The sequence below is a fragment of the Panicum hallii genome, chromosome 9 (genome assembly GCF_002211085.1).
Source record: "Panicum hallii strain FIL2 chromosome 9, PHallii_v3.1, whole genome shotgun sequence".
Lineage (NCBI taxonomy): Eukaryota > Viridiplantae > Streptophyta > Magnoliopsida > Poales > Poaceae > Panicum > Panicum hallii.
In genome coordinates, this window is record NC_038050.1 from 14002421 (window position 1) to 14014917 (window position 12497).

A 12497-nucleotide genomic window follows, 5' to 3' on the forward strand; every position below is an offset into this window, starting at 1 on the left:
TATGAAAGCTCTTCTAACTTCATCTCTAATATTAGGTGCAAAACGATCAATCGGAATACGAAGTCCCGGATCAGAAATAATGTGATCCGGGTTGAATTCAGTTATACCTTCCATTTCTTCACCATTAATTTCTTCATCATTGCCTTGATCATGTGCATTTTCTTCGATATTATCCTCTTCAACATCAACATGTACATCCTCTTCAACTTGTGCAAGTGGAGGAGCAATGTTTTCTTCCACTTCTTTAGATTCGTGATAAACACCACTACCATGAGTGCTTGGTCCACTAGCATGGGTGCTTGGTCCACCTTGACTACTGGAAGTAAAATAGCTGTAAATCCCTGTAATCAAACAACAATATGTATTAGACATTACAGCAAATCCGAAATCAAACTCATGGAATCAACAATTGCTGTCAAATGGCAAATATACCTCTGGTTCTTTGCCCAATTCCCCTCCCCCTACCCCTCCCCCTCCCCTGGTTCTGGTTGTTTCCGGACATGGGAACGGCCAAACGGGGGATTGCTGTCAGTCTGTCACTGCTGGATTCAAGAACCAAAGCCAGATAGGAAATGCATATCAGAGCATATGGTAAGTTTTCCTCTGGAAACCAAAATCATTTTTGAAATGAGAAATGACCTGGCACGGGCGGCGGCGGCCTGGCGCCCTGGCGCGGTGGCGGCGTGCGTGCGGGCGCACGGGCGCACGCGCGCGCGGCGGCCTGGCGGCTGGCGGCATGCGGGCCTGGCGCGTGGCTGCGTGGGCGCGTCAGCGCGTGGCGGCGTGCGGCCTGGGGGCCTGGCGCCTGGCGGTGGCGGGTGGCGGCCTGGCGCCCTGGCGCGTGGGCGCGTCCGCGGGTGGCGCAGCCGCGCAGGGGCGGCAGCGGCCTGGCCACGGGCGGCGGCGGCCTGGCGCCCTGCGGCGTGCGGGCGGACGGGGGCACTGCCGCACGGGCGACGGCGGCCTGGGCGGCTGGGCGCGTGGCGCGGTGGTGGCGTGCGGGACTGCGGGCGGATGGCGGCGTGCGGGGTGCGGCCGTGCGGGCGACGGGGGCGGCGTGCGACTGTGCGAGCAGGTAAGACCTAATTGCTATCCTTCTTGGGCTGGGCCAAGATATTGCCCAAGCAATACCGGGCCACATTGGGCGCGCCCATGGGCGTGCGTAGTGCGTTTTGAAAAAAAAAATACCGCCCACAAGGCCACAACATAGCAAATTGTGCATGCAACGGGCCGTAGCCCGTACTACAGCAGCCCACTCTATCTCTGCATGCATGGATCAGTGAGGCAGCAGCTGGCGCGAAGCCAGGTTAGGTGGCTAGGCTACCGTATGAATGCAAGATGGTAGGATTGGGCCCGAGCGACACAGGTCCTGACGCGGATCAGTGAGGCAGCAGCTCGCGCGAAGATCTTGCCGGCGGTGACGATGGCGAGGAGGCCGACCGCTTCCGGGGTTTGGCGTGGCGGCGCGGTAGCCGAGCCCAGCGTAGGGCGGCGATGCGCATGGAGTGCAGGTTGGAGGTGGTGCGGTCTCACGGGCAGCGGCAACGACAGGCCATTGGTGGGTGGGACAGGCCGCGTCCGAGGAGCGGCAGGGGTGACAGCTGGTGGTGGAAACACTGCCTGCTAGATGCTGCCTCGGCCGGACTCGCGCAGCAGCACACGTGGCGGTGATCGTCTGTGCTGTGACCGCCGGCGTCCCGTCCGTGCTGGTGCTGGATGCTCGGTGCTCCAGTATCCAACCATGGCACAGCAGACTCGCAGATTGTCCAGTGGATGCAAAACTAACCTGCAAACCCAGTGTCAACCTAGGCAACCCACCAAATACGAAGATTCGATCTTTACAAGTGTGCGCAAGTTAAAGGAGTGGACAAAACGCAAGCACCAATCAAATAATATTCCAGCTGCAGCTTTTTTACACTGCCAAACATATGGAACATACATTGTCTATTCAATTCGCTCGAGACACGACCGACGCTATCGCGCAGGATTCACCAGGCGCAGCCGATGCGCTGCCCCCTCGCCCTCCAGTCCTCACTGCCGCCCCCACTTGGGCGGAATAAGTTTCGGGCAAGGAAACGAAACACGAGATCTTCCAAGGTGCGGCCTCGATCTCAAGAGCATCTCCGCTGCCCGCCGTCCCCCGCCGCTTTTCGATTACTCTCTCCCTGCCCCTGCCGCTCCTGTCCATTCTCGTTTCGAGAACAGCAGCCGCTAGCGTCGCTAGGCAAAGCCCCCCTCTTTCCCCCCTCCTGCGCCGCGCCGCTTGCTTTACGGATCTCGCATCCCTTTCGAAATCCATCCATGAAGATCTTAGCGTCGAGCGTAGCCCGGGCAAAAGGCTACGAGTAATTAAGTCTCACGAGGTGAGATTAAACAAATCGAGGAAGGGGCAAGGTTAAGGAGGGAACTGCAGCTCGGGCAGCGCAAAGAGCTCAATTAGGCTAATCACAGTGGAGTTTTATATCCTTTTTTTAAGAATACCACATCAGTTTTAGGGATGAATGAAATACTATGCCTCAATGGAGAGTTTCATTTCACTGTTTACAAAACTAACCAGTGTAATTAAATGCTAGTTGATCTAGCGTGGTACGTGATCCCCTATGAAACAACGGCGGTCACAGTGGTCGTTTTTCCAACATCTCGGAAACGAGTTAGCAAAGTGTCGTATGGATGAAATTGATTTATTCTCTTCCCTCATTAAATCAGTGCCAAATCATCAGAAATGCTGATGTGTCATGATAATTAATGCCACGAAACTCGTCATGAAACCTCAATTGTGATTAGTCTTAGAGGATTAGGCTTTGATTAGAATTAGACGCTAGGTGATGGAAAGGCTGGGGGGGTTGGGATTTGTCGTACTAGCTTCCGTAGGGAGAAGAATTTGGGGGGTGTTTTTGTATGCACCACGCAGTGCTACGTGTTGATCGGCCCTGACGCCCTGGATCGAGTGCCCCGATCCGCTGTGATCATGTTGGATTGTTGCAAAGTTGGATGCTTCCGCTGAAGTCAAGCGGTTTTTTAAAGGGCGAGGAATGATGCAGTTAGAACTAACCGGATTGTATTTTGTAGTCTTGTACTATATGAATATATGGTCTATGGAGCGTATTATTTTTTAGGTAGAGTTATGTACCACATGTTCCTAGCGCATAGGGAAAGTCCGCAAGTAAGGTGGTTACTGGTTGCTTTTTAGAATTCTTTTTTAGAAGAAACGAGGATGCGAGACCTATGCATCTTTGCATTAAAATGGTTATGACAAGTTCAAACATGAAATTTAAAACTAGTACAAGTTTTTCCTTCAAAAAAACAAGTGAAAGAAGGAAAACAACACTGGCTGCAGGTCAAAATGTAGGCAGAAAACTAGAGACTCAATCCAACGCGTATCTCTACTTCTCATCCTGAAAAAACGAAACTAATTTTCATATGCTAGAATAACTTTTATAGAATTCTCTATGGTTCGAATGATTGAAATGGCATCTTTTTAAGAAAAAATCTGCATTTTTTCAACTGATAATCTGGAAGTTCACATTACGATGCATTATGCGGATATAAACCGCGGTCTACATAGCTTTTTGGCAGAGTTTGATAACTAAAACATGGCAACATGGGTGTGGAAAATTACTGAAAATCCAACAACCAACCATGTCATCAAAGATGCTGATTTTGATGACCGGGGCCGTAGGGCTGGTTAGCCACAAATCATATTGTCACCATTTCTCCAAAAAGAAGATCACTGACACAAAGCGCTGTCCCAGGTACAAGTGCAAAGAATTTCTGTGTCTAGAAACGAAAGTGAGAACAAGTGAACAACAGTAAGTCAATAATAACCCTACAGCAAGTGAACAACAGTAAGTCAATAATAACCCTACTAATGGCCACATCGAACAAGGAATACAGATCGAATAGAATCACTATCTCTATCCCTAGAGCGCTTGTGCTTCCTCAGCCTGTACAAAGTTCCAAAATTCCCTGTGATATTCACCACCGGGTCCTCTCAAACTCAAAGTGCCCCCCAACCCCCACAGAATAACCCAACCGGTGCCTCAAAATGCCGAGGAAACTCAAGAGAAGATCCAGAAAAAGAAAGAACAAGATCGCATCGTCCTAGTCAGCTGCCTATATCCCTTGTTCACTTTCTGCCGGCTAAGCTAGCTCCCAAACGCAGCATTGTCGTCTCTCCTGGGGAATATGCCCTGGCCCGGCCCCAGGATGCGTAGCGGGTCGAACCGGTTCTTGCGCTCCGCGAACCGCTCCCACCGCCGCCCAAAGTGCTGGTGCCAACCGGACGGAGTCGGGTGGTGAGCCAAGTACTGTTTGGCACCGAGGTGTACTCCGGCGGTGTAGGCGATGCGGCGGTGGCGGCGGAGGAGCTCTTGGAGGCAGTGGTGGGAGCAGCCACCTTCAGGGTTTGCGGACCTGAGGATGCCCACCACGTACATCACCCGGTCCGTGGATCCGGAATCTGGTAGCACGACCGATGTGTTGGTGTCCCACCTGTCGGAAGGATAACAGAGCAACAATTAAACCATAATACTTCAGACCTACCCAGACATCATGAGTTTAAAATAGGAAGAGAAAATTATACAGCTGACCTTCTGCAGTTCAGTGTATCCTGACTTTAGTTTTAGTGTTTTCTGGAGAGAGGTCTACGTTGGGGCTATAAACTAGTCCGGTGCAATGAACATGGATCTTGGGTCACACCTTCGATCTTTTGTTAAACATTTATCAGCTCAGAGTTGACACTGGGATGCAATCTAGCATATTTAAACACTTCTGCAGGTGCTTGTCTACTCTTTTTTTTTGGGGGGGGGGGGGTGGGGTGGGGAAGATGAACATTAACAAATATTTGCATTTGGGGTCAATGAAATCATGGAAACCTTTTTTTTTTGGGGTAGCACACAGAACTTGGGCCTTTAAAAATGTGAGCAACGTTTTGCATCTTCCGAAAAGAATAGCCTGTACTAAGTCAAATATAGGTTTCTGATGTTCCACCTGGACACATGTAACTATTTATCGTGCAACTCGGGATAAGCAAATCTTATCTTCACATAAACAATACACAAACAAAGCTCCTTTTAATTGAAGTCAAGAATCAAGATTTCAAAAGATCAGCTGCTATGTTTATATATTTCCCTATTGCTACCGAATAGTTCAAGGTTTCACTTAATAAAAGAAGATGCCACTGATTGAGCTGAGCTATAATCGCAGTTGAATCATACAATGCTGATGACAGATGTGATCCTATTTGAGGGACTACACATAAAAGCCTGTTATAATCACTCCTAGAAATGCAAGGATCGGCTAGTATGAAGTCACTATAGCTGTGGACTTTGTAACAAAAATATTGTGGGCATATGCAGAACTTTCAACAAAAAGGTACCGATGCAGTAAATAGCTGATCTCATATTCTCATTCTTGTGTCCAATCTGTTCTGGAAGCAAGGCTGCAGCATGTCTGCAATACTGCATGCCTCAGCAAAAGGAAAGTGAAAGGTGGATGGAGTGCCTCTACACCCAACCCACAGCAACTTTTATTTATTACCACAAGAACAGAGTTGGGACCAGCAAGGGGAATACTGATGAATAACTTTAGATCTTAAGTGGGGTACTGCAAAACGATACATCAGACTACATTTATGAAACTATGTTCTCTTCCTGAGAACCTTGCAGAGCTGAATAGAGCGAGAAGGCAAATGATAAATGCCATTCCAAAGAAGACCACAAATGGTGCCCCCACATTGAAATATGGCCATTGCTGGTTGTAGAAAAAATAGCAGTAAGCAAAAAGGAATTACCCCTAGTGCACGATGAGCCCACGCTGATCACTTTTCTTCTTTATCTAAAATAACGTTACTACTATAGCACAAGGACGCAACTTGTTTGGATAAGGCAAAGAAATATTTGTCCAACTTGGACTTCTTGGAAGGTAATGAAGTGATCACAAAAGAGGGATTAATTAATAGATAGCTTTTTCACAAATAATGGTTTCATGAAAGCAGGTGTATCTTGATGAATGCATATTTTTTTTGTTATTAATGGTGATGCTTACTTGTCTATGAGGAGTGGGTAGATGAGGATCAGGCCCTCAAAGCTATCTGGTGAAACGTTGTCCATGAGCAGGTCCCTGAAGTCATTGATCCCCGCCTTTGGCACAAACATGTTGAGCCATGGGTGGTGTACCTCCCACAGCCCGATGCTCCTTAGGCTCATCTCTTCCATCCTGACCCGATTGAGAAAATCGAAGTAGGACACCTCCACACTGTACAACTGGGACACCATGTGGCTCATCTGCCTTGAGATAACTTCCACAACCTGAAAAGAATGCCCATTAAGAATATCCCTAATCCTTGACAAGTTCCAAAAAACGAAATAATAATTTTAGCGCTTACCTGTTCCACATTAGTGTTCTTGTGCTGGTAATCATGGACTGCAAACTCTATGCAGTAGTAAATGTTAGGGCTGTTCTTGGTGCCAAAATCTGGGTTGAAGTCCACATTTGCAGGGAAGGCGATGGAGGAGCTGTGAAGGGATTGTTCATTCAAGACTATGAAACCTTCCACATAGTCCACCAAATCCGGCATGGATACCAGCAACTCCTGGTCCTTGGTGAAGATGCTGAAATCATCATAAAAGGCTCTCACCCACTTCACCTAAACTTATTCGAAAATTGTTCAGTTATTGTACAGAGCTGATGAAATAATAATATGATATACCAAGATGTTCAGGACAGTTGTAAGAAGCAGCATACTTTCTGTGGAGCTTCCTGCAGCAGGATCCTGGCCCTAGTTATGATGCCAAACTGGCCAAGACCTCCCAGAACTGCATTGAACAAATCCGCATCCTTGCTGGGTGAGCATGTCACAATCTCCCCTCGTCCTGTGAAACAGAGAGTTACAGAAAATCTACTGCCCATCAGTTAAAAAGAGGTTGGCCAAGAAAGACACAGCCAAAAAGGCAAAATAAGATCTTATCTTTTTGTTTGATTCATCATGCATGTATCTCACCTGTGACTACCTCCAGCTGTAGAACATTACTAATCTGAGGCCCGTGCTTAAATGTCTGCCCACTGATGCCAGCATTGGACAGCGTTCCGCCAACGGTGAGATAGAGGTAGTCAGTCCATGACCTTGGAGCTAGCCCAAGCTTCAAGCTCTGCTCCAGGAGGTCTATCCACATAACCCCACCACTCACATCAGCATACGAAATTTCTCCTTCTCCTCCTTTGTAGAATTCTATCTCGGCAGGCAAAGAGCTCATCTCCACTACAATGCCATCTAGAGCCTGGGCCTGGCCATGAATGGAGTGACCTGCTCCCCTGGCCGCCACCGTGACCTTGCTCAGAGACGAGCCAGATAGGAAGCTGAGAAGTAGGGAGATATCCCTTGAGGACTGGGGCTTCAGCACTGCGGCTGGAGAGTGGAAAAGTATCCTACCGAAATCGCTGGACGCAGTGGTGGTGGTGGGGAGCAGGTTCAAGGGGCCGAAGTCCATGGGACTCTGTATGAACTTGTATGGAGAGCAGAGGGAGAGAATGAGGATGAGCAGGCTAACTCTTGTGCAGAGCATGGCAACCTCCATGGCGTGAGCAATTCCTGGAGCTGCTTCTTGTAATACGGAGGGTAGTAAAAGCAGAGGGGTTGTGTATTATCTTGGTGCGTCACCACAATGTGTAGGATTGCGATGGCGGTCGGCGAAGCGATCAGAGCATCATATTGCTTTGTTCTTGTCTTTTGGGCAAAGGTGAGGGATGAAGAAAAATGAGGGCAGGGAAGAGGGTTCTTAAAGGAGCAGGAGAAGGCAATCACTGATCAGCCGATGAGGTGGTGATTTGAGGTTTTGAAAGGGGTTTCATGAAGAGGAGATAAAAGGAAGCACTAAAAGACTAAAAGCAGAAGCTGTCACATACCCAAAAAAAGGCCACCATGTGATCCTCAGCCCTCTGTCTCTCTCCCCTCGACCCCTGTGACAAAGAATGCCTGAGGCAGCGGAGCTCTCTCTCTCGCTCTCTCTCTCTCTCTCTGAGCTCTGAAGTAGGCAAGCAGCTGAAACAAATTGGCACAATATAAATGAGGGTAGAGTAGAGAAGAGGACAAGCCCGAGGCTCCCCTGCCAAATAAAAGGAAGCAAAGACAATACAGACCACACTAGTAGTCACTGCACTCTCTTTTCTGTTTCGGAAGACCGTCCTCAATGGAGGTCCATGTGATCAGCTGTCACCTGTCTCTCTCTCAGTCTCTCTCCCTATCTCTCTCCCCCCCTCCCTAGCAGCTCTAAAGAATGGAGCTCAACGGGAAGAAAAAAACCTCAAACATGTATTCAACAATATTAATATCCACTTATCACGCATATAGGCAATGGAGCAAAAGATCGTTCTCAGATTTATGGACCTGGCGAACACAGAGGAAAGCAGAACCAACCATTTCTTTTTCGCAGCCCGCTGCTCTGATCCATCTGAACAGTCTTTTAAGGAGAGCCTATACCCCCCCCACCCCCCACCCCTATGGCTCCTCCTGTTGCCCTTGACCACATCCAACGCTAGCTGGGTACAATGGGGCTCAGCTCTAGATACCAAATCTTTTGCAGGGTTACAGTTGTGTAATACTGTTCTGAGGGCCCTAGAATTATTTATGTTGATTGGCCACCACTCAGGCTAAGAAGGAGCCCATGGATTGTGTGGCTGGAAACCATGAGCTCTCATGCAACTAACAGGCAAGTGCGAGGACCTACTCCATTTGTTTCAGGAACGAAAACAGAGACAAAAAAAAATCTGGACCAAAACCAAATTCCTTTTTTCTTTCTGAAGGACACCGAGACAATTAATTAAGACCTAAACAACTCAATCAATAATAAAGTATATTGAGGTCTAGCTGTTCAGAAAATAAAACGAAAACAGAAAGGTTTGCTGACCTTGGGATGACACGACAAATTTAATTGACTCATCCAAGTTCTGTTTGAATTCAACCTATAAGTTCTGTTTGAATTCAGAATAGGTTGGCTGATATTATATGTTCATAATGCATATCAATGAATTTCCTAAGCTCATAAATGATTTTATTTATTGAGCTCTAGATACTGGACAACACTAGATATTATCCATTCAATAACTAATTTTAAGATAGGTTGACATCCACATATCTGAAATCATACTCTCACATTTTATTCAAACAAATGTAGAACCAGAATATCGTTTGTTATGCTCAGGAAATGCACTTGTACTGCTGTTTGCAAAAGAAAATGTTGGGGTTTCTTTGTTTGGAAGCAATAGGACGCAAGGGAATGTAATCTAGGCAGGTCAGTACCAATGTCAAGAATAGAATCCAAGAACAGTATAGGATATCCGAAAATTTTCCACAGATGGATGCAATATCAACAGCGATATATTCCAATATACAGATGGATGCAATATCAACAAAGATATATTCCAATATGCTGCCTAGGTACACCACCACAGGCTTCAAACCACGAGATTGCACAAACACAAAGTCAGTATCTAGTGAATTGCTCCACTACAACACTAAAATTTCTTTTGTGAAATCCTTAAATAATGACATCCTTGTTACATGTTTCCGCATAAAATATGCAATGATCTCGATTTTGACATAAACCCTAATGTCTATTAGGTGGCTCAGAACAAGTTCCTTGATTGGACAGGCATATGAAAATATGAAATGGGGTTGCATCGCTCTGCAATATACCTTAAAACTCACAAACAGGAACCAAATATAACCTGCAACGCTAACTGAAAACTCAAAGAAACAAATAAAACAATAAACCCACAAGCCTCACGACATCCATATCCTAATGACAAAACTTTTGGCCTCTGCACGAGCATGGTCAGGGGATGCCATCATGCAATAACAAAATGCCTCATTTGCTGATCCAGTGGAGAGTACACAGTGTGATCTTGGCCAAGATTTGAGACCGATTCAGAATCACTTTCCTACTCCAATCCATGAGCTCGTCCTTGTGGGAAAAGAGGGAAAAGGTGGGCCACTAAGTCTTTCCTAGATCTCCCTTTTCCTCCCCACTTGCAAGAGCCCGATGACCTCATGAGATCCCCTCTGCCATTGATGAACGCAAATCTGTATGGAAAAGAGCAGGCACACCCTTTCCACTGAGCCCCCCCTTTTGTTTTTGGAACTACTTGGTATTGGGGGGATGGAAAGCCATGGCCTGGCTGGGCCCAATGAGATTCGGGCTTTATAGCCTCACGACACTCACCGAGCACATTATCTTATATATGGCTGGTAGAGTACAGTGGTGGTCCTGACCTATTTCGGCTCTATAGGTTTTTATGCCAAGAAAGAACAATCCTTGCTCTGTTTCTCCTCCCTCCAGTCCTCCACAGTGGGCAGTGTGCACCACTCACCGATGCAATTTGGTTTTGATAAGGGACAAATTTATTGATTCTCCAAGAAATTGGTGGTCAAAGATTTACTCTCCATATGTAAATGTGTGTCATGTCTAAACTTTGACAGCTAGTATGAGCAAATATATTTCAATGGACCAAGTGAAACTAATACTAATATGTTTCACACAGAAATATTTTTTATTTTTGTAATATTTTGATAGTGTTTACCAACATCCCGTGGAGGAAATTTTGCAATTAATGTTGTATTCTGGAGACAGTGGCATGTTCAGAATACAGAAAGTTTTCTGTTTATATGCCAAGGTAGGGATAATCCTTCAAGGCATATGATATACTTCTACCACGCTGTTTATGAAGATAAAAAAACATGTGCTTTGGGCTTTCTTAGCAGGCAAAAACACGGCAGGAAACTATGCTTGAAAAACAGACATCATTGTGGGCTGTAAATGGATCAAACCTGTTTATGTCCTTTTGCAATGCATTTGGGCTGGGGCATCTGCCAAGGAACTCTAAAAAAAAGACATCATATGAATGATAAGTACAAATGGACTGGAACTATATTATGAAATGGAAATATGTAACAGTCTGATAAACAGCTCCGTACCTGAAGTCCATCCAAATTTCCAAATGCAGATGATTTCGCTGTCAGAGCATAAGTTTTGGACAGATCCTTATATCATACCTCATAAGGAAGCAAATTCCCTGGCAAAGATGTGCCAATGATGTCACAGAAAAGTAGGCATACGATTTCTCAATTTTAGTGATCGGTAAGTTATGGGACCATCACAGAACTACTCGGGAATAGGAACACAAAGGGGCACATAAAGTTGGGAAAAAGGCGCTTTTGCCTTGTGATGACTGGAGTTGATCAGCATGCAAATCTTAGAATCAGATCAGTTAGAAAAGTTGTGTTAGCGGCGATTGCATTTACTAAAGCTAATTGCAGATCAGAACACACATCTGCCATATGCTATATATCTAATCAGGAAAGAAAGTTCCCCTTTATTTCCTATAGGTATTCTGAAACAGAGGATAGGGCAAATCCCTTTCCATGCAAGCACAACTCCTAGACATGTACAGAGCAGAACAACAATTACAGAGATGGTGCAGTTCCAAATGGCCACGCTTCTTTTGGCGACATGTTCACCACTTGCATGATTAAACAACAGATGCTGTCGCATACTTAATCTGATGGTCCTGTCCTCTCTTATTAGCTTTTGATTTATTCATTTAGGATTAGTTGGCGTCTTATCATGCTTAGCTGTATGTGTTTCCTCTATTTCCTTTTCATGTTTGGACACTTCTCAGCATACCAATTTGTCCAGGCTTTACATTCTCATAGGAAACGAGCCATCCAGACTTTACCAATCAAGCTAGAGCCACCATTTTTCTGGAACACAAGAGCCACCCTTGTTTCTTGCATGCTGTTTTCTCACTAAATTATTTGATATTTGTTTATCCCCCCTTAAACTGAAAGGTCAGTCTTTGGGGCACTGCTAATAATGCACACTAAAATATTGACAGGATACATGTTGTTCTCAACCATGCATGTTGCAGAGTGTAGCATATTACTACACTTACACGCTCGTGTCCTTGCTCTTATAAAGCACACAAAGTACAAAGACAGAAGAAAGACAAAGATTGTCTTCAGATGGACATGGAATGGCTGTTTTCAACTGTTTTTAAACCATATTCTGGAGCATAAACTAGTTGTTACCTTCTCAGACTAAATTCATAAACAATGAGTGCTAGAAGGCAATGCATAGTTTGTTTCCATCGCATATATGATATGAAACACTTTGAACTAATTTGTAGCATGGTACACTTGTTGTACTTGATTGACTTTATGATGCCAACCTGTGATTACAAGCTTAGCACAGGGTTGTCTTGAATAAAGGTTCTATCATGGTCATATCATATCTTAAATATTGCAACTGATAGCTTACTCTGAAAGTAAAGGCAACATGTGAAGGCTCCAGTCTCCGTGGCTTATTATAAGCAGAACTGCTAGCACATAGGAACATCGTAATTGATCCAATCTCAGATGTAAATACCAGCAAGTAGTAGTAACAGTAAAGTCTGAAATCTAAAAAAAGATACATTACTCTAAAGGTGTATATTTAATTAGAACT

At 45.5% G+C, this 12497-nt stretch overlaps 1 protein-coding gene across 1 annotated transcript; it reads right to left on the reverse strand.

Moving 5' to 3' along the window:
• Positions 1–3810: 3810 nt before the first annotated feature.
• LOC112877933 (cytokinin dehydrogenase 3) lies at positions 3811–12443 on the reverse strand. The gene is made up of 7 exons (XM_025942310.1): positions 12312–12443; positions 10970–11067; positions 7001–10874; positions 6745–6872; positions 6386–6646; positions 6046–6308; positions 3811–4491 (listed from the first exon to the last, which is right to left on the reverse strand). Exons 3-7 carry the CDS (start codon positions 7572–7574, stop codon positions 4146–4148), a joined length of 1572 nt encoding a protein of 523 aa, XP_025798095.1. The 5' UTR covers positions 7575–10874; positions 10970–11067; positions 12312–12443; the 3' UTR covers positions 3811–4145.
• Between the last annotated feature and the right edge of the window lie 54 nt (positions 12444–12497).